The 23,356-nt window shown below is 35.5% G+C and overlaps 1 protein-coding gene and 1 long non-coding RNA gene across 3 annotated transcripts in view; one reads left to right on the top strand and one right to left on the bottom strand.

Annotated features, from left to right (window-relative positions):
* Nucleotides 1-11,849, bottom strand: part of LOC105475616 (mesenchyme homeobox 2) — a 72,447-nt gene extending 60,598 nt beyond the window's left edge. The window contains exon 1 of the mRNA XM_011731041.3: nt 10,968-11,849. Coding sequence (XP_011729343.1) covers nt 10,968-11,481 — 514 coding nt within the window. The 5' untranslated portion in view covers nt 11,482-11,849. The remainder of the gene's footprint in view (nt 1-10,967) is intronic.
* A 1,616-nt stretch (nt 11,850-13,465) lies between these two features.
* LOC105475617 (uncharacterized) overlaps nt 13,466-23,356 on the top strand; it is a 43,687-nt gene continuing 33,796 nt past the window's right edge. For both annotated transcript variants that reach the window (XR_011622196.1, XR_011622197.1), the window contains exons 1-3: nt 13,466-13,542; nt 19,938-20,541; nt 23,168-23,283. This is a non-coding gene — a long non-coding RNA (uncharacterized lncRNA). The remainder of the gene's footprint in view (nt 13,543-19,937; nt 20,542-23,167; nt 23,284-23,356) is intronic.

Here is a 23,356-nt window from a genome sequence, read left to right on the forward strand (position 1 = left end):
TAAAACTGGGGATAAAGTTAAGGACTTGAGATAAGGGAAGGTTGCCTGGACTCTACTTGTAATAATGTTTTTTATTACTTTATCTGAACACACACAAAAAAGGCAAATACAATGTAGGTAATGCTCAACTTAACAAAATTACTTGGATTAAATGTTAAATTTTTAAACAAAAAACAGATTCTTCAATTCACAAATAACTACCTAAAATATGATTCGATTCACATAAATATCTACTATTTATAGCAAAGCCCATCTACACATTGCCAGATATTAAACTCTGTCAAATATATTCAGGTACTTTGGTAATTGACCACAAGAGCTATATCATTAAAAAATTTAAAAATTGAAGCTAGGAAAGTTAGTCACTGTTCGCATTCATAAAACAAAGCTGAAAAATGTCTGAGGTAATCATTAAATCAGACTCTGGGAGAGGTAATTTGCACCCAAGCAAAGCACTTCGTCAAATTCCATTTTGTTCACTTAAAAGCGGTAGCCAACATTTTAAATGATGCTGAAATTTATTTTTATTGGGAAGACTAAAAACTTAAGGCTTCAAAATATTTTATGAGATATTCCTTTTAAGGGCACTAGGCTGAAGTCAGGATATGGGAGCTCAGCTGCCACTACTTGGCTGAATGAACAGACATTACTTAACTTCTCTGGGCACATTCCCTCATCTAGGAAATACATTCATTGAACTGGGTAGTGCTCTGAGTCTCTTCTAGTGTCTTAATTATTTTGATTCTAATCATCTGTTTAAACATTACAGATTACTATTCATTAAGAAAACTTTGACAAATCAAGCCTCTTCTAAAATCAAAGAGTTGATGCACCGGTTGATGCCGTTGGACCCTTCTTGTCCCTGCTGTGTATTATCGGACATTTAATATTTTGTTCTTCCTGTACTCTTCTCCCTACATCCTGTACTCTTCTCCTCCCCGTTCTACTATTATCTAGCAGAGAAACACTATTCCTTTAAACTTCTCTCATTTTAGGGATCAAATTGCTGTGGATCTGAAAATGCTTAAAGAGTTAACTTTGCATTTGTGATTTTAATGTAATGTTTGATTCTACTATTTATTCAAAAGGCACTGTAGAAGTCTAGCATATATAATCATCTACAATTTTGCTGAAGTACATTTCTGAATTCTGCACACTGCATTGTGGATGTGGGAGAGGTGACTAAACTAAATAGAGTCAATGCAGTCAACCACCCAGGACTTGCAATTCCAGGGGTTTTGCGGTTCCCTTTTACCTCAATCTAAGTGGTATTTCTCAATAACGTATTAAATATGCAAGCGTGAACAAACAAATAATTAAAATATTTTCTTTGTAAAAAGAAATTATACCACCAAAATAAAATTATTGTTATGCATTTTGTGTGAGACATACATGTTTTCAGCTTTCAGTAATATTTGCACATTTGCCATTCTTAATGGTCTCCAACTGGAACTGCTAAAAATAACAGAACTACAACAAGAAAATTCTCTCTGCCATAAAGTTTCTAACATAGCAGGAAAATGTCATTCCCACCCTCCTAGTTAACAGCTAAAACAGAGACCCAAAATTTCATTGTCATATTTGAATTCCTTTTATTTAAGTTCTGTTTCCTCTTGACTAAATGCCCTGCCCCTCTGTACACTCTTTTTAAAAAGTTAAGTTCTGGCCAGGAGTGGTGGTTTACACCTGTAATCCCAGCGCTTTGAGAGGCCGAGGCAGGCAGATCACTCGAGGTCAGTAGTTCAAGACCAGCCTGGCCAACATGTGAAATCGTGTCTCTACTAAAAATACAAAAATTATCTAGGCGTGATGGTGGGGCGCCTGTAGTCCTAGCTACCCGGGAGACTGAGGCAGGAGAATAGCTTGAACCCGGACAGCGGAGGTTGCAGTGAGTCGAGATAGCACCACTGCACTCCAGCCTGGGCAACAGAAAAAAACTTGGTCTCAAAAAAAAAAAAAAAAAAAAAAAGTCTCCATTTTATTCTTTATTTTGTTCAATATGTACTCTTCCTGAAAACAGCTTTTCAATGGAGAAGTAGCAGGAGACACAAGAGAAGAGGAGGTTAGGAGAGGCCTAAGCAAAAGAGGCTGTGGAATGGGAATCTTAAGGGTGGGAAAGGCACTTGAGCCTCTTACATAACTTGGCTAGAATTCATCTTACATTTCAGGGAAATTTCATGCCATTTACAATTCTGAGGACAATGATTATTTTAAATCTTTAGTAATTACTTAGGCAAGCCACATTTCCTATAGCAGTATTTGTAATAAAATGCAAACAGGTAGCATAAAACAGATTATTTTCAGATGGTGCATATGCATGACATAATGACACCTTCATTGATAGATGATAAAAATAATAACACTTTACTAAGCCAGTCATTGTTCTAATTGCTTTGTGTATATTAATTCAATTTCATTTTCAGAAACGATGGTACAAAAAAGTTAAAATTTGTGGCCGAGGGGTGACAATAGTAAGAGACAGAGCGGGGGTTTAGCCCTAACCATTGTGTTCTCCCAGATATGCTCGCCTCATTTCTTCTTCGGTTGACTCTTAGGGTTTCATCCACCTGGCCCCCGGGGTTCTGGCTTTGGATAGTGTTTGGTCAATGGGAAGCAACAAAAGAAGACTGGAGGACATGAAGACAGGTTATTGGATGATATTTGACATGAGATGCAATCCTCCATCTGAGGTCCCAACTTTTCAAGAAAGCTTCTGTCCTGTTGCCCTCATTGGATTCTGGTAACAGCTCCCTGCATTTGCCCCCTCAGGTTAGGGGAGCTAACATATTCCAATTGTGGACAGATCCTGGGTGATTCATCATTTCCTGTGGTTTCCCTACATTCTACCCACCATCAAATTGCCATCATCAAACTCTCTTCAATTATCCCTTTGAGTGTGACATCTATTTCCTTGTCTAATATGATAACTAAGAAATAGGATAAATCTTTTATGATTTATCAACTAATGGCTAAATATGCAAAAGTGTTGCCACTTTTTTATATTTTCCTAAACATCTGGGTATTCTAGAGAATAAATTATAAAGCGTTACTTCCAGGAACAAAGAATAGTTCTGGAGGAAAAATTACTTATAATTATCTGAATTTTGAGTGTGGACATTCACAAGATGGTAATCCTGGAAACGTGGGTGGCAGCAAGCCTCCAAATAGGGATGCCTAAACTCTGACTTTCCTGTCATTTCAATCTGTCTCAATCATTTTTACATCTACACTCTGTCTAGTTTAATGCATTCAGATCTGTTTATACTTCAAATAAGAAAAAGAAATTCCCATGTAAACATAGCCTATAGGTGAGAAAATTTTAATTGTTAAAGGCAGTAAACATACTAAGACCTCATTTTATCTTTGAATAATATTAAATAAGAGACATCACTTGATTCCAACCTATGCAGTGAGTGTTAAAGAATTATTTATATGGTTCTTTAAATGTGAAAGTTATTTGCTAAATTGCTGTTGTCCCACAAAATCAAAGCTAGTTCCCATTACATTTCAGATGACACATATTTATTTTCCTAAATATTTTCCTGCTTGTGTTACCTACCAACATAAATCAATGGTTTGCGAAATTTGCTTTGCATTCATTGTTAATTTAATAAGAGTCATGCCCACTTAATTTTTTCAACTAATAAAAATATACCTCAGTTTAGTTTGCTAGTTTTTTGGGTGGCTAAGAGTAATCATCCAAATGTTTACTGTGCAGTCCAGACGGTGGACAAGCTACCTCGACAGACTCCGAATATATTTCACTACTACATTTGCAATTAACTATCACTTTGCAAAAATAAGTTTTCATTTGGGTGTCATTTCTGGCAAAAATTTAAGGCTGTATTTTCAAAGAGTAAAATTCCAGGCCTTTAAAATTCTACTGGCATCTGCCAACCTAAGCTGGACCCTCCTCTAGGTTTTGCAGAGCCTGACAGAAGACTTCACCTTAGTCATTTTCTTGCCCACGGTCACGTAAGATAACTGCAGATTTGTATTTTTCTTGTAACATTATGGGAATCTCTTGAAGTATGTGAAGAGTAATGAGCTAAAGAAAGAGGAAAAACAAAAGAAAACAAAAACTGCAGGGACTTGGCAGGTTTGACTTTTATGACTATCATTGATTGCCAGCTTAAGCCTGCTGGACTCCTCATACAACTGTATATGCTTCAAGCTTAATATTAAATTTTGTAATTGGAACATTTATAATCATATTATGACATTTAATAAGGATGCTCTAATTCAGATTTACTATTATCAGAAAATTAAATTTGGAGTTCTAGTAATGTATGCATATATATGTGTGGGTGTGGGTGTGCATATATCTATATATCTATATGCATATATAAAGTAAATGCCTTCTTTTAACATGTGTTTTAAGTATAGCTTCCACGTCCTAGTTAATTCAGCACCCTCCCTTTTATCCTTTCCTTGCCATTTTCCTCTCTACTAGATTACAATAAAAACAAAAAACTATGAAAGTAAGCAGCTTATAATCATAATTTTAATCAATGAAGCCTATGCAAGCTTTAAGAAACATACCTCTAACATCTTAGAAATAAAGCTTATGAACACAAACAGCAGAATACTTAAATACATTTGAAACATTCACATTGAATTGATTCTGTAAAATTTTGAAGAGCAACAGCTTTTGAATTTAAAGCTATAATGAATACCCTAAAGTTTTTACCACTGTGAGTTATCACCTAGTAAAAAGATGTTATATTTGCAATAAAAGTACACATTTTAAGGACATAAGAATTGTCATCAAGGTACACAAATAGTTTAGAATTATTAAACATTTAAGTAAATGGAAATTTTAAAAATAAAATAGCAATATTATCACACAAGTTAAAGATCCAGTTTATTAATTTCTAATTCTATTGATAAAACAAGGGATTATTTTTTAAAAGCTTTTTCCCTGTTTCATACAAACCCTTTCCAAAAATGTATAGATACAGTACAGATTCTACCTGATCATTCTTGTGCATATGCTGATGTAAGAAACCAAAAACATGTAAATTATTTTCATAACACTGTGAAAACCAATATTAAAAAATACAGTACACAATTAATACCGAGTAACGTATAAATTTAGAAATATTATGTTTCTGTAGACAGTGTAACATTATAAATGAAAGCTTCAGGAATAATGAGCTACTTTGCTATATATCAAAAATTTCAAATATAGAGGAAAGTTAATAACCACTCATCACCCATGAAAATTAATAACCCATTCAATCATACACTTACCATGTAACTTTCTGTTAATTTAGTAATACATAATGTCAAAAGGTTTTAAATGAAAATACTTATCTGAAACTTAAAAAGAACATCTGAGATGAACACAAATGCATCAATAGATACATTATAGATTATTTTGTGTCATAAAATATTATCTAGTAAAACATTCTTAAAAATCAATATTTTTATAATGTAAGTAAAATAGGAAGAACTCTTAGGGAAAGGGGCATCAGATTTAGATTAATTCTGCCTCTAATGCAAATCAAAGGCTGAGCTCTATATGACCTTAACCATTGTAAGTTTTATTACATTAAAATAAATAAAATATTCTGCGAGGTTTTCTCCAATGGGATTTTGAATCTCACTGATGACTATGATTTAGAAGTAGTGTAGAGAGTTTTGCAACTAACTATACTTTATATTGTTACCCCTTCTCTACTTGGGGATTCAGTTCAACATGCTAATAAAAGAAATAGTCATAAGAACATCATAAGGAAAGTAGGCAAAATGTTAGTGCCTCATTATATTTATAATCTTTACAAAAAATGTATGTCAGTAAACCATATTAACATCTAAAGCACATGATATGTAGAAACAAATTGTGACTATAAAATGTGTCTTGTTTCTTAAAAACGCTAAATAGGAAATAGATCGCATTTACGTCAATTTTTAATCTGTGGACTTTGGCCTTAGTTAGTGTTTTATTTTATTTTTTTGCTTTTGATTTTAACCACTGAAATCATTCACCAAAACTATAAGCCAGGAAATACAATGTAACTGGCCAGTTGAGAATTAAGTCTTCTCATTTTATTATTACAATCAAGGGGGGAAATGCTTATATATCTTCCTGCACAAAATGCTTCATTTATTTAAAAAAAGTGACAAAAATAAAGAAAATTTGGGAGAGATAAATCATCCACAACTATTAATTCAACAAATATTATTTAAGGAATTCCTATCTGTAATTTATTTTCTAATATTTCTGCATCCTTAGCATTTATCGCTCAAAGACATTTGCAGTCCTCATAGCAGTGTGGAAAAGAGATATGCTCTGAAAATTTAGAAATAAATTCCTGAAGTGAATACAGTTCAAAACTAAAATATATTGTTGTACTATATTGGTTTTTCCCATTTGAAATGAAAATTTAAAAAGCCTTCACATTTGGTTTTGTGTGTCAAGCTGCCATTATAAAAACACTAAATGAATACAATTTCGCAAGCAAGGCAGCATTATCAGCCTAAGTACATGTAGTGGGCTTATATATGGTGACGTTTTACATAATTCAACTATTAATTCATCTACAGATTTACATTTCTTAAGTGCAAAAAAAAAAGCAATTATTTCATTACATACAGAATTGGCCTCCCAAATTTCCCAGAATCCAAGAGAAAGGATTGCTACTTTCTGATATTTCATTTTTGCTTAAAATTAAATTCTTAGGATGTTTAGATCTTATTATAAATATTACAACTTAAATTCTAGGGTTATAATGAATGGTCTATGTTTTCAAACACAGAGGGAAAATGGGGTAATGGCTGAAGTACTGTTTTTTCAGTTTATTAGTAAAAATCAGCTTATAATATGTCAATGTAATGGTTTCTATTGATAATTACCGTAAACAAAGATTAAAATTTTAAATACTAAGTTCTGGATTTCGAAGCCCAGTGAAAGTTTGTGCAATACCATGACTTGCATTTATGATTTTTCTTTTAAAATGAACTATAAATGAAGAAATATACACAGAAGTGGAAACTATTCCTACTTTTATTTGCATTCTTCCTTCCATTCATTGCTAACGTTCAACAATAAAGCATTTTAATTCTAAAGGAATTGTTGCTTTTAACTTGAGTGTGATTATTTTAGATCGTATTTTAGAACACTCATGTAGGTCAATGATACTTAGAATTTTTTATGTCAGATTACCATTTTTAAATGTTCACACCCAAAATTAGTCTATGAGTCCAAGACAAAGAGTGAAAAACAAATCCATTTGATTTGTTCAATACTTCACTATAACCTTCAAGATCCAGTATATTATTTTTAAATTCTGAAGCAAATGCTGAAAAGCCACAATCCAGTAACACAGAAATGAAAAATAACACTATTTTATTCCTTTCAGAAAACACAATGATTGAAATGTCTTGGAAATATTACAGTGTAATACTGAATGAGGTTGAGAAGGTATTACTCTGAGTTTAACTTCCAGCTTATTAAATGTAATATTTGCTACTCATTCTGCATAGTCAAGCATATAGACAGACATAATTTGACAGCAAAGGCTTTATGATATAGTAGCTATAAATAAAATATTTGTAATTTTACAAGAATCTAATATGATTCAAAACCTAGTTAAATCTACCTCCCCAAATCGCTCTTTTCTTTTTTGATATAATTTTTATTTTTTATAAAATATGTATTCATAAATTTGAATAGAAAATATCTAGATATGTACACTGTATAATGCATGCACAAAAGCTAAAGTTAGATCAATGAATTAATTTTAGTTACTTTAACTAAAAGTGGGCAGTTTATTCCTACTACTAGATTGCTCAAAGAGCAATCAAATGTAATTGAAACCAAGCAATTCACACTATTTATAGACATTTTTCAGAATCACCTGCTTTGTAGTGATTTTTTTCAGCACAGTTGTAAAGTTTTGATTTTTAAGAGTCCCTTTGAAGACGTGGCAGATGTTGGCTTTGCTAATAATGCTGGAAAGCGCAGCAGGTTCAAAGTTACAAAAATGTTTAACACATATAAAATATAACGGCGTGCTTTTCTATTAAATTTGGTTATTTTCAATTGTCAATAAACTTATGTAAAGGAAGCCTAAAGTCCATAAATATTTGCTTCCAAAACATGAAGCTGCTAGAGTTTATATATGTGTGTGTCCATGTGCATTTGTGGAGGGAAAATGCATAAAATATATACTATAGAAGCTTACATATTATAGTTTTAAATCATTACTATAAATTAAATAGTAAGGTTTATAAATATTTAAGCTGTTTTTCAATATTTTCTGGTGCTTAAAATTCTATTAGAATTTAACATGGTAATTAGCGCAAACACATACAATCTAGGTATTAGATGCAGGGATACAGAATTTTGGTTCTGACTTTACCCTGGATTTATGTACTAAATCTTCTCTCAACCATAAATGAAAAGTAATTATAAACTACCTACCAAAATACAGATGGTCTCACTATATAGGATGAGATTTTTATCTAACACAATTTTAAATTTCAGGAGTTCTGAAATCACTTCAATTTTGTTTTTTACAAATACTGAAATACTAAAATGTGCTATAAACAATGAGAGATATACGTATTAATAGCATACCAGGATCATAATCATTTTCAATGTTGCTTTAGTTTGTGCTGGATCAAGATGTCTATGAAATAAAATATCTTTGAAGATAATTTATGGAAAACCTAATGCAATTGTTACACGAGAAAGATATCTTTAATTTAAATCTATCTGAATATCTGACAAATATACCTCAAGCTGACATTGGAAAATAAAATTTTATTTTCAATAAGTGTACATAGATTTAAACAGAAATTATTGGGATACTTCCTTTTAGTCAATATTTCTTCAAAATATCAAAGGAAAGAAAAGCTCGTCCTAAGTCCCCAGTATTTTTATCCTTGGTGATGACTAATTGTACTTTCCACTCAAGTTTTAATCTGTTAATAATTTATGCAGCTGACACAAACACTTATATTGGCTTGTTTTTCCAGTACCCTCATTATCAGCTTCAACATGTAGAAATGAACTTAATTTTGTTAAATGGTTATTTCCCACTAAGTTAGGGGGAGAGATAAATACGTTTTGTTAAATTATTCCACTTTAAAAAAATTATTAAAATAAATTAAGGGAATCAGTTACTGAATTCCACTTTCTTGGTTTCCCCCAAACAAAATAACATGTGCTTGTATGAAAATTCAGTTTGCCCTAAGAAACTTAAGAGCAATGGCTCAGTTCAGGAAGCATAAAGGACAATCTGTCATGTAGGTTACTCATTGCAAAAAATAAAATGAACAGTAAGAGCTTACGGGAATTGCAAGAGTACTCTCATCAACCTGAACTGGGATCTGCTTCCAAAGTGACACTGATATCAAATGTTCGGTTTATGAAATTGTCACTGCATTCTAAAATTGACTGTTTTTCTAATACAAATTGAAACCTTCTTGCTATGATTAACCATTCAACTCACTATCTAAAGAGACTTTCACTTATAGTTAGGAAAGTACATTAAATATCAGTGACACTACTGGTAATTTTCTTATAAAAACTAATTTGTGACAGATTTTAAAAGTTCACCCCCTGACCTTGGAAAATAAAAGTTAGCTTTTGAGACCATGACAGAAGAATCCATCCCATAGGATCGCTGAATAACAATTGATATTGCTGTGAAGGGTGAAGGAATATTAAATATGCGGTCAAACATTTTCATTTATGTGGCATCTTACCTAAAGCTTTATACACGATAAACATTTTTCCAATACTTCAAACCAACATATGGGATTACCTTCTAGGACTATTATTAACCCAATTCCGCAGAGGAAGAAAAATATGCAAATATTATATTAAACAAATGATATCTTCCAAAAATATGCAATCCAGGTTGCACTATAGCCACGAAAGAAAACTCACAAGTCTCTTAATTTTAAAGTATCTTTTAACAATTTTATGATAATACAGGTAGGTAAGAGCTTTGAAAAGTGGTCTGGAAAACTTTGAGTTTCTCTGGATTGCTACAGAAAAGTGTCTTCAAGCACCAGAGGTCAGAAAGGTTTCCCTTTTGCGTGGCTGCTCAAATTATCCCCCACTAAAATCAGCGCCTCCTGCGCGCACCCTTACATACCACCTTCAGGCACGTAGCTAACTAACACTACCTGAGCTACTGTTGCTTCGCTGTATTTGTCTCTACTAATACCCACTTGGTAGAGGGATTTGTTTTCCACTTTTGAAACGTTGATTCTGTAATTAGCTTACACCACATGAACGTGTACTATTAAGGTTCGTCTTTCTTCCAATGTGAGCATCTATTTATTTACAATTCTCTGACACATTCCTTAAAATCTGAATTCCTAGATAATGTCTTTTTCCCCAATAAAGGGAAAATTTTACCATTTGAAATAGGGTGCTATTTAAAGAACGCTGAAATAAGAATGTTAGAAAAAAAAAAAAAAAACTAAAACTTTTTTTTTTTTCTCATGCGCTCTGCCAAGTTCCACTGCAAGTTCCAAATATTGTGCAATGATTTGGAAATCCAGTTAACGATGGGAAAAATCGAGCCACTCACAGTCGGGAACTTGCAAGAGAAAAGTCAAGAAGCGGCACCCGCACGCACGCCTGCCCAACCGACGCTGCATCTCTGGGCGCACGCCCCTCCCTCCCCAGCGCTGGGATGGAAGGTCACGCTTCGCAATCGATTTCACAGCCACTTGTCCTTTTTTATCAACCTTCTGGTAAACTAGTTTAGGACCTTGGAGAGCTTAGAGCTGCTGGCTGTATATGCATTGCTCTCGGATAAACACGTGTCCCCCAAATATCAGGACCAAAGCTTCACCGCCGAATTTGGCCGCGGGAAGCCACAAAGGGCAATACATTCCCATATTCCCCGCTGCCACCCTGTAGTGCGAGAATCTCCCCTGGCATCTCTCCGCCCCCTTTCCAGGCCGGCGCGCACTCTCGAGGGTGCCTGGTGCGCCCTTACCTGAGCTGTCGCTTTTCCTCTTGCCACCGCTTCGCTTCTCCGCCTCCGCAGGTGACAGTGCCTGGCGGCCGTAGTCCCCCGGCGCGCACGCGGCCCCAGTCGGGGTGCTAGAGCCCAAGCTGGAAGAGTTGGAACACAGGACCGGAGGGCTGCTCCCCAACTCTGGGGGCCCTCCGGAGTCGGGCTGGAGGCAGAGGCTGTGTCGAGCCGCACTCGGTGGGGAAGACATCTGCGGGAGGTGCCAGTTGGTTTGCAGAGCCTGGTGCTGCTGCTGCTGATGGTGGTGATGGTGGTGGTGGTGGTGGTGGTGGTGCCCCCTGTGATGCTGGCTGGCAAACATGCCTTCTTCGTTGGGGTATCCCGCGATTATGCAAGATGAGGAAGAAGTAGAGAGCTCGGGGTAAGACATATGGTCAGATCTTCCATGGAGGGCGAGAGAAGATTGGGAGAACGGGTGCAAGCCTTGCGCCGTGGCGTGAGGGCTGCGCAGGCAGCCAAAGAGCGGGTGTTCCATAGCATGCAAGTTTCAGGTTCCAGGCAGAAGACTTCAGGACGGTTCCAAAGGCCACCACCCTCTGTCACTTTTCACTGGAAACCGTATGATTTTTTTTTACCCTCCCAAAGCAATAGCCGTGCACTTCTGCAGAGCTCGGATAATCCCGGTTCTGAGCCCCAGCGGCCAGTCTCCTTTGCATATGAACAGTCGGACCTGGAAGAGCTTCCCTGAACTACTCAGATGTCAAGAGTGGGAGAGGTTGAAGCCAAAAGAAGGTGGTCCCAGAGAACTGCTTTCAGGGGGAAATGGCTCTGAGAGGTTATAAATAGAGTGTAACGTGAGCTGGGGGCCGGCTTAGGAGCCCAGAGTTGACCACATGCAAACTCCCTCCAAAACTCCCGCTCAGTTTGCGCCACGCGCTCCCCAGTTCCACTTCCTATCGCCTGCTGGACAGACGCAGAGCGTCCACGCCCGCCCAGCACTGCCGGCTGCCAGGGCTACAAGCGGCACGCCAGTGCCTAAGTCCCGCCCGGGAGGGCAGCAACTCTGCCCTCCAGACTCTGGAGGCCTGGGCGCGGCGCACACCACCGCCAACCCAGCACCCTGATTCCTACCTACTCACTTTCCTCTCCGGGAAACGTGATTTGTCAGTGTCATTTGTGAACTGTCACCTGCAGAAAAGCTAGGGATATGCCTAGCCTTTCAGGAACCCAAAAGAAGTAATAGGGTTAAACGAAAAGATCAGAGCTAGTTAGGCGCATCCTCGAAGTTTTTCAAACTTCGCATCTTCCAGTGCCCTGGGCGCCGCAGCGCGCCTAGGTTTTCACAGCTGGTTTCTGTGGGTGGATTGTTAATGGGCTGGGACGCCAGATCTGAGGTTGTGGGGATGAGTACCATGGCCTGGAAAAGGCAGTTCTCAGTGCGGAACCAAGAGGGACCCGGTAGGGTGGGTGGGAGGAAGGCGTGAGCCTGAAAGGGTTGCAGATGCCTGCTCCCTGGCATCCTCTTGTGCGATGCCAGGTGGAGTCTCCCTTCCCCCTCTTTCCTGGTCCCGCTCAATTTCCTAGCCACTTGTCCACCAAGAAGAAATTTTCCTGGGTCAAAAATATTTCCAGGCGATTTTGTCCCGGTCACATGAGATGTGTAGATTGCACGCACATATCTAGCCTTTCCCCTCAGGAGCTAGCCTAGGTCTCCGCAGTTTCCTACAGAAATCCACTCTCTTCCGCTCAAAAATAAATCCGCTAATCGCATCCCTTATCACCACCGTCCCATTTACTGAGAAATCTTACATTTCGATAGCTCCCAAAATTCACTAAGCTTGGGCACTTGGCTATAACTTTGCATCGCTGAAAATAAATTAGAAAATTTGCCTCCAGTAAGCATGCAAGAACGATGGCAGGGCTTTGAGACTGCCACTTGTTTGGCGGGTGACAGGGTCCGCTGGGGGCAGAGTCGTTTACACACAAGTGAGTGGCTCTGTAATGAGCAGGAGAAACAGTCAAGTCCCATCTGGGACCTGTCGCATCAGGAGAATATCTGTAGTCACCTATTCCGCCCGGGGCCCCAAATGCACCACCAGCAGTGTCGCCCCGTTATTTTCATTGTCTCAGGTGTCCAGAGGATGATGAGCAGGTCTTTGAAGTTGTTAGTGGGATTAATGGGTACAGCAAACTGGGCTAGACATCTGGTTTGAATTAGGAAAAAGTATTGATTAATCTTTGAGAGGTGTCCCCAAAGCAGAACCTTTCCCCTCCTCTTCCCGTCCCCCTGCTTAAGCCTCCCTATCTTCTTTTCTTGTAAGTCATGCTGTAGAATAGTGGCTTCTCAAAAACATCCGTGTGAAAGATCGAATTGTTTTCTATTGCTTAGAGGTGGGGTGGAGTGGGGGTTGATCAGGAATTCTGAGATTTGTAAGCGCTGCTTTCTTTAACGGAAATTGAGCTCTATTTTGAGGGAAATTAGTTTTGCAGACTTCGTTTAAAAAAAAAAAAAAAAAAAAAAACTAAAACTTTTGTTCACCAGCTGCTCAGCTTTTCAGTCTGGGTCTGAGCTGAAACCTGCTGCAAGTCTTTGACGGTAAGAATTTCTTTGCCGATACTTTGGGAATCTAATATTGTTTTAGACTTCGAAAGGGGGTGTTGTTCAGGTTGCACGTTTCTAGGGGCTTTAAGCACTAGCAGGATGGCGTCCAGGACTTAGATCTTAAGAATATTTCTTCCTGCCACTCCCCACGCTCTTGGCTCTTTAAGAATAAAAAGAGGTGGGGGAGTTATAGTCCTCTAATATCGTCGGAATATTTTTTGTATTTTCATTGTGTTTATGGTTTCAATATGTGCTCTGATATTAAAAGTTAAAGTACAAAGAGCAACACTAAACTTCCCCAACTTGTGTAGCTTCTCTATGGATTCTAGGTGAAAGCATTAAAGGCTTTATTTAAAGTGAGATTTAGGCAACCACCTCAATAAGCCTAACCAGAAATATTTACATAATACAATGCTGTCAACTAAAGCATTGTGGAAAATGTCAGACAAGACAGACTAAAATTACACATGATCTGCAGACATCAGTCCAAAACATCCACAATGGTCCTTTTGGTTTGCATTACATTGGTTTAGAGGAAGCTAAGCAATTACCAAATGAATGGATTTGAATTTAACCAGAGTGTTGCAGGTAACTAGCAACAAGAACACACAAATCTTTCATCTCCCAGAGCTGCCACTTCTTCTTAAACCTGCCCAGTGACTGTGCTGGATTTTTTCTCACTCATTGTGTCAGATGTTAACAATCTGTCCAGAAGTTTCTCTACAACCTGCCCCAGTCAGTCAGCCTCTAGAACTTTTTCTAGAAGAAAAATTTAGGAAAGGTTAGAAAAGGAGGAAGTCATTGCAAAGGCATGCAATGAAAGCAAAGGTAGTAAGATAGGTCTTTTTAATTGGAGACACAAAACATTTAATATCAACAAAAATTATGAAGTCCAGTTTTCTTATAGAAAACATAACATAAGGAAAATATTTGAAAGGAAAAAAATGAAGGACTAAAAAGGAGGTCTTGGTAAATTCCAGAATTAAATAGGACTTTAATTTTCTCTGGATTTCTAAATATGTATTAATCATTACATAAAGATTTTTAAATATTAATTTATTCAAATATTTGGAATAAGATAGAATATTGAATTTTATGTTCTAGGTTTTAGAGAAATTTTTAAAATGTAATAAAAACAGGAAAAAAAAATCCTTAGCTTTCCTATAACAGCTACTTCAGTGTTCACATCCATCAAATCCAATATTGAGAAGATGCCTCTTTATTTAATGATATCAAGAATGGTAAAAATTATAAAGTTTATCATAAAATTTCTATAAACAATCATTTAAAACTATATATGATATAGTATTTATCTAATATTTGCAATATACTTGAGTTTTCCTGAAGAAAAGTTATATTAATGCCAATATTTCATGGAAGGTTTCAATATCCAGTAACATATTATAAAGAGGTTGATTATGTGAAAAGGTAAGCTACCTAGCTCTTGTAGGCTCCACAACTATAATGATTTTAAATGTAGGCTAGGTTCTTTAAACTTGATGAGTGTGTATATCTATTGCTTCTTTGGCTTAAATATAATGACATTCAAGAGTAAAGGTAGAGATTTTTTTTTTTTATTAGGACTATTTTTTTTTAAGCGGAATAGAACTCATATTAAGCAACACAACAAAATTGTACTTACATTTTACTTTAAGATTCATGACGATTCTTTTAAAAGTTGCCATTCTTCTGCACACGTGTGACATGAGTTATCATGGTACTTCAAATATTTAAAATTAAATAGGAAATTTTACTTTGAATTTTACCTAATAGGTAAATTTTCCTTGGTAACACATAGTCGTAATATAAGAACTTAAGGATGGATAATTAAATTAATATTGTAACTTGTTTCTGAAAACTTTATTGAGTATAGAAATATTATTTCTGTTATATTTTGCCAAAAAGTAGCAGCTACGTCCTTCAGTTCCTTCTTCTAAAATAAAGAATTTTGAAAAGGTATCCAAATACGCTAAATACCCAATGGTAATTTATGTGATTTATGACGTACTTTATTTTATAAAACTAAGGAATTGATTTTCCCCCGGAACTATGCATTATAAAATTTATGGAACAATTTTGCTATGGTTAATGCATGTTATTTAGTGATTCCATATACTTTTACACATTTTTTAAATGTTATTATTTTTACATAACATTAATTGGTACGTTCACAATAAAACTTGTTGCATTCATTTTACATGTACCAAAATAAATGAACACTTTAAACCTTACTTCTAAACTGTAAAACAATCCAATGTACTTTGTTTTTCTAGTTTCTAGGTCTTCCTGCATTTACATTTATTTCTTTCAGGAATTAGTGGTTTTCTTCAGTTCAATTCCGGTATACTATAATCAATGAAACTGTTCTAAACACTAAATATAACTCTGCCTAAAGCAATAAGACAGAAAACAAAATAAATCAAAATTAGAACTATTTAACAGATAATCTTTAGAAAGCCAGCATGCAATATAGATTATGACTAATAAAATTAAATCTAAAAGATTGAATTAAAAATCAAAAATATATGCATTCTTTCATAACATGTATTCACACAGTTAATAAAATTCTAATGATCTTTTGTCTTTCTTTTTCTTTTCTATTTTGTGAGGAGTATTATGATTGGGAAGACATAGATTGCCTCTCAAATTTCAAAAACTTCTAACTGGACTTCCTTTTGTTCACCTGTTTTAAATCCATAATTATTTGATAGTTACTTCATAATAATGCTAATAGACAATAATTAATTTCTACATTTTCATTTGCATTCATGTTGTATGTTATTTTTATTGATAAATGTAGGCCTTTTCAAAATTTTATTATTGAAAATTATATCCTTTCCAACACAGGGAAATGTACAGGCAAACTAATTCAAGATAATTTTATAATGAAATGCTCTATATTATATTTTCTATAGCATCCAACTCATAACCATTACATTTCTATCCACAATTTAAGGGAATTGCACCATTTATTTCTCCCATGTCTTAAAAAGCAATGCTATCCTTTCATATGAATTGAATTTAGAAAAGTTTACAAATCTCAGAGAAGAAAAATTGAATCGAAAATACAGACGAGAATTATAAGTAAAACCTTAGTCTTCTGTTTTAAGTTTTCCAACTTGAAGAGTTTAACATAACTAATGTAACTTTGGCACTATGATACATTTTTCTTGTGTGTTTTTATTTTTCATACTTCATCAAATTGTAGCAAGTTTTATTCTTAAAGTGGCTTTTCCATTTTGAGCTCAGGTTTATGATTTGGATTACTAAAAACCTCTGTGTTTTAGCTGTTAGTATAGTTCTCCAAAATATTTAATTGCATGCTCGTATTTTATATGATTCAGACTCAACAAAGAAACACCAGCTGCCTTTTATGTCAACATTCTTTTTCAGGAATAAAGGAAAAATGTTGTATATTTGTATACCAAACAAAATGAAAAGTTAAGGCCAAATACATGATCTCTTATAAAAGCATATTTTTGAGAGTTTAACATTATAATAGTACTTGATGGAGGACAGGTTTTTTTCGAAGATTTTGAGAGTGATACGGAGTATTTCATACAAGGCAATGGCCATATGGAAATGGATCAAAACAAGGATGAAATGATTAAATGACAACTGTCTGCCCATGTTTTAATTAACGTAAGAACCAAGAAAGGTAACAGAAGGTCAGAATGAGCCAAAAAAAAATCAGAAGAGTATTTAGCAAGTGGAAAGACAGAAAGCGAGATAAGCTTAAAGATATTAAAAATAATTTTAAATTTGTTAATACATAAATTGTAAGCCACATATGATCATGATAAAAAGATTCCAGATTCATATCTTAGTTTAATTGGAATTTTAAAAATAAATAATCAGAAAGGTTCATATTTAACTGCATGGCATATATATTTTTGATAGAAGTAATAATGAAATATTACTAATCTGAGAAACTGTTTCAAATAATTAATATGAAATGTGGATATAGATGTGATCAGTGCTTAGATATGCACAGGCTATTGAATATCTGAAGTTCTGAAAAATCACTGCCTTTTCGTCTTACAAATTTGTAACCTGAAACTCATTATAATCAAAAGGTTTTTCTAAATTGTATCTATTTTTAGAGGATGATTTCTGCTAAGTTGGGTTCATAGTATATGGGAAGGGAATAAGCTGGTTTTCAACAGCTGTTAGTGTCTGAGGAAAAAAAAAAAAAGAAGTCTTGGGCCAACTGCACTCTAGAGCACTTCAAAGCACAAGTAAGGAAATTCTGTACCGAACACCAACCAGAACCCAGGAGGAATACCAGCTCTGAGCTCAAAGGCCCAGGAAAAGGCAATTTCTCATACTACCAGCTAATAGTTGTTTTCATCCACAAAAGGGCCTGTGATCAAAACAAAGCTTTCTCTATATTACATAAGACTGTATAAATACTAGATACAACCTCTTCAACCCTTAGAGTGACTAGAAAAGATTCCTCCCCGCCCCCCCAGACATGCATTATGCATGACCTTTTTACTATAAGCTCAAAGTTGTGGGACCTTATGTTGGTCCAATTCCACTTCTAACGATTCATTCTTGAGGGTATAAAAAAACTAATGGGTAGAAAAAGAGAACAGTGACTGAAGAGGTCAAAATAATCTTGTAATACTTCGTGATAAAATAGAATCAAACTGACAACTGATGTTGAAAATGGACTTTATGAGTAAAAGAAAACTGATGGGTTTTTCATCTAATTTAGGACATCAGATTAGTAATCTGAAGCAGTATTTCTGCAAATAACTTATTAAAGATGATTAAGTGTGCTGGTTAAAGTGACGATAATGTTTCTCTGAAAATATACTCAAGGTCAAATTAAATAGACTTGACCCATAGTCAAATATAATAATACCTCTATTTATTGCAAACAACTTTAAGAATATTCCTTTGATATAGTAACTATAGAGCAATAAAAATAGCACATTTATGACCTTCCAGGTTAATTATTTTATTCATCATAGTTATCATCTGTGGGCCAGTACTACCTGTCAACAGCTTATGAAATGTTTGAATTTCTATAAATTTTGTTCTTGGTTACCTCTGGTATCCTACCTCTTACAGTTAATGACGTGATTTGATCAGAGTTGAAAGCTGAGTCCTTTTGGGTTTTAAGATCTGATCATACCTTCATCAGATAGACCCCACCAGGCAAAGGTCTCAGGACCAGGTAGCACCACTTGGAATCCTTCCAGAACCAAAGACAAGCACATAAGTATAAAACTGCAAAAATGTTCACTGTTGCACATGTGGTGATAAAGCCTAGTGTGTATTTTTAGAGAAGAAAGATATGAAGAAGCACATTAGAAGCTTGTAAATGTTATGCACTGTAAATCTAAGGTTATTGAATTAGCTATTGGTGTTTCTCTTTCTGTAACAGTATTAAAGACTTGCTGATTCATGTCTATGTGAACAATATTTTTCTTAAAAAGCAATTGTCAGATCACTATAATCTGGTATTTGTGTCAAATATAGCCGTGGCTAGAACCAAAAAAGTGGGTTATTTTCCTTGTACTGTACTGGTAATTCCAGTGATCAAAAATCGCTAAATCTCAATTTTAAGTGAGCAAGTCCATGTCAGTCTCTCTCTAAATAGACTTATTGACAAGTCAGTTGCTTAAGTCAGAAGTAGGAACCCGCAATTGCCAGGCCCCTCCTTCCTTCTCCTTTTCCCCCATGCAGTCAATCATCAAGTGCAGTATTTACTTGATGATTACCAATTATACTTATTTAATGTTCATTAACTCCATAATCCTCTCCATCACCAGTCAGTACTTTCTTTGGGGGCCTCACTCTTCTTGTTTGACTTATAGAGGGGTCCCATGATCCTGTAGTTGCCTAGAGCATTCCTCCATCTTCAGAGGCAGGGTGGAGAATTGATTCGGATCTTAGCTCTGTCACTTTCTGATTCTGTGGATATATTCATTTCTTAACTCAAGAGAATGTTATAATAAACAATTTAGACAATGCTGTGAACATACTTACCATGATGACTGGCATAAGTTCAACAAATGTTTAACAAATTTAAGTTACATCTAGACCTCACTGTGGAACACAGATTCATGTGGTTGTTGAGCACTTGAAATGTGGCTTTTCCAAATTAAGATCCATTTTAAGATTAAAATGCACACCAGATCTCAAAGACTTCTTATGAAATTAATGAAGTTTTTCATTGACTACACGTTAAAATAACCATGGTTGGATACATTGGGCTAAATAAAATATATTATTAAAATTAACTTCTGTTATTTTTTACTTTTTTCAGGCAGATGCCAGAAAACTTAAAATGACCTATGTAGTTTACATTGGACAGTGCTAAGCTAGAGGATGTCATTTAACTTTTTCTTTCTTTTATTCCCTCCCCTTGCAAATAGGTACCAAATTACATATATATCTGTCAAAATGATGTAGGACCTAAAGTCTCTCTGTAAGTTGATCCTCTTGACCCCATGATTAGGAGCTTCACAATGTGATACCACACCTGGAAACCTCCAGAACAAGATCTCAAGGAAACACAGGAAATTCCTGAAACAGCAAAACCCCCTATGTGAAGACGCCTGTTATTCCTTTGTGCATCAGGAGCATCACTGTTAATTAACTGTTGATACACTTAAAAGAGCTTGGTTGGCAATGTCCTTTTTGAAAAAAGAAGAGCCAGGTATGTTATTCAGGATGAACTAGACAATGCTGTCACAAGTTTACCTCTACGTCTTACTGCCTTGGAAAAATTGCCTGCATATTGTGGCACAAGATGGTTGGCTCTCCAGGCAGCAGTTGGCATTGTGAATCAGTCTTCTCAGCATGTATCTCCAAGATCCCACAGCAGGGGAAAAAAGAGGTGGAGGGTCACATGCCTGGTGTTACGTACTTCAAGGCAGAGGTGGTAGGTGCCATTTCTGCTCACAGCTCATGGACCAGAACAAAGCCATGCATACCTGCGAGAGGACCAGAAAATATTCTGAAGCACATGGCTATTTGGTGAGCAGTAAATGTTTCTGTTACAACAGGTTTTGACAAACTTCAAATGTACTCCTACTAGGCCTACTTCACACCACTAAACTCTATACTTCTTATTTCTTGATGGCATCTTATGTTGATGTTTTCTGTCATAGTGTTTGGCACAAAATGAGAGCTCAATACATATACTTAATAGTGCATTTAGATCTAAGAGTTTCACTTTACACAAGATTTTAGTACCCGTGTAGCGTTGGGCCACATCAGGAAAATGTAACTGCTTCTACAACTGCAAAGAAAAATTAACTAATTATATGCTCATCGCAGCTTCAGGTTTTTGTTTTGCTTTGTGTTTTGTTTGCTTGCTTCTTTTTGGTTTATAATTGTTGCTTTGTTTTTTGCCCTTGAGCAGAGGTTCATTTCTAATTTTCACTGGAATTAGAACAACAGTTGTGTCCATATGCAATGACAGTGTTTCAGATTCTTTGGGGATTTGCCCACAGTGTCTGCAGTCGTATTGTGACAGCAGTTGTGATGCCAATCTCTGTAAATCAGACTTATTCCCAGTGAGACATTATATATTTTTGCAGCCAATACTATTTATTTTGTAGTGATTTATAGCATTGTCTCTGAAGAGGATACTTTGGTTTGTGTCTTGTTTTTGTCAGTTTTCCACACTTTGATTGTGGCCAGGTTAATTAATATTTTTGTGTCTAGGTTTCCTCATCTCTAAAAAAAACGATGTTTATTTCTATAGCTTCATGTTGACAAATTATATAAACTATGTTACTCAACTGGCAAGTAAATTGATGTATAGTATATTTATAAATGATAGATACTATCTTTATGTTAATTTTTATTATCATCATTATCATCAATTTTCAGGTCCATGTTCTAAAAAGAAGGCACACTGTCTAAAACAAGCTTTGTAAGAAAATTTTGAAGTATTTACATATATCTAACCATTCATTCCACCTTTTCTCCCAAATAACACTCTAATACCTTGAGACATCTTGTCTAGAGCAAGATTTCATAAATGCTTGTGAGGCAGGATAGTAGGGTCTGGAGACAGGAAACCTAAAGCCAATTCACACTGACTTCCTAGTACTAAATCTAAAGGAAAACCCCAACTTTCCTCACCCAAGTAACAAAAGGATCAGAGGCTATACTCCCTTTGCAACCTGCCGCCTTTCTGCCTGGAAGATGAAAAATGAAACGTACCTCTGATTGGTCCCCTCCCGCGACCAGTCAGACTGGTCGCCGATCACTGCTTCGTTTACATAGGGTGTAAACCGAATAACCAATGGGAAACCTCTAGAGGGTATTTAAACCCCAGAAAATTCTGTAACCAGTGGTCTCCAGCAGGTTGCTCAATCTTGCTCCCACTCTGTTGGATGTACTTTTGTTTCAATAACTCTGTGCTCTTCCTCCGTGGTTTTGTTTGTGCTTTTTGTCCAAAATGCCAGGAACCTGGACACTGTCCACTGGTAACACTTGTTAATCAAATAAAGAATATGCTAAAGATAAATGTGACTTTAGTTATCAACATTTTTAATTAAATGATTATACATTTAGGTTGTACATATTTCACTTGACTTTTCCACTTCCTTCAAAGTAATAGGAAAACAAAAACTCTTGGCTTATAAAACCTGGAATTTGAGATGCCTGACAAAAATGCTTCATATGGCCAAAAGAACTATTAAGTTCTAAAGAAAAAGTCATGTGTCATTTCTTATCTAAAGCACTTTGGATAAATTTATAGTGGAATTTGATTTTAGGTTGTACAGGATCTAGCCATTAGTTCAAAAATAATGAACAGTCCTGTAACAATAGAGGTTTAGTGAGATAATAACTACACGACTAGCCCTAACCTCAATTATAGTATAATATTAAGTGCAACTCACTTAACTCCAAATAAATGAGCATACTAACAATGAAATAAAATACTCATAAAATGAATAACATAGAACTTAAGATTTAACATCTATTTACATCATTTATGCTTGATTCATATAGTGGGTATATATAAGCTATGCTGAAAATAAGCGCAATGTACGGCTTAATGCTGACTAGAATGTACATTCTTTTACAACTGAATCTCCACTTCCAGAAATGTTTTGTGGTGATTTACAGTATAATTTCATAAAACAAAATGTAAATGTAGAATAAAGACTATAGATAAATAAATACTAAAGGTCAACACATTATAGACTAAAGTATAATATAAAATAAAGACATGAGAACCTTCTGAAGGAGAAGTTTCCAAACCTTAAATATCAGAAGAAACCTCTGGGTTTTTGTTTGTTTGTTTGTTTTAGGAAACTCATTGTAGCACACAGCTATGTAAGGGCGGTGAGAACCAGAGCAATCAGGATGCGCACAGGTCAGGGGCACCAAGCACCACTTGCTCAGTGATTTTTCCCTTCTCCTCACAGCCCACAGGCTCATGAGTGGCACCTACAAAGAAACAAATGGATCTTGAGACACAACCTAAAAACCAAACACGAATTTCTCCAATATATGTAATACAGCCAGTGAAATGGCTCCTCAAATGCTATGCCTGTGTTTTCTTGGTCTGTTAATTCATTTGATAGGTACATTCTTGGGGCAAATATTTGAGCAACATTATTTTAATTTTTATTTTTTTCAGAGGCAAGTTCTTCCTCTGTCTGGAGTGAAGTGGTATAATCATAGCTCACTGCAGCTTCAAACTCCTGAGCTCAAGTGATCATCCTGTCTCAGCCTCCCTTGTAGTTGGGACTACAGGTGTGTACCACCACATTCAGCTAATTTTTAAAAATGTTTTATAGAGATGAGTCTTACCATGTTGCTCAAGTTG

The sequence above is a fragment of the Macaca nemestrina genome, chromosome 4 (genome assembly GCF_043159975.1).
Source record: "Macaca nemestrina isolate mMacNem1 chromosome 4, mMacNem.hap1, whole genome shotgun sequence".
NCBI classification, from domain to species: domain Eukaryota; kingdom Metazoa; phylum Chordata; class Mammalia; order Primates; family Cercopithecidae; genus Macaca; species Macaca nemestrina.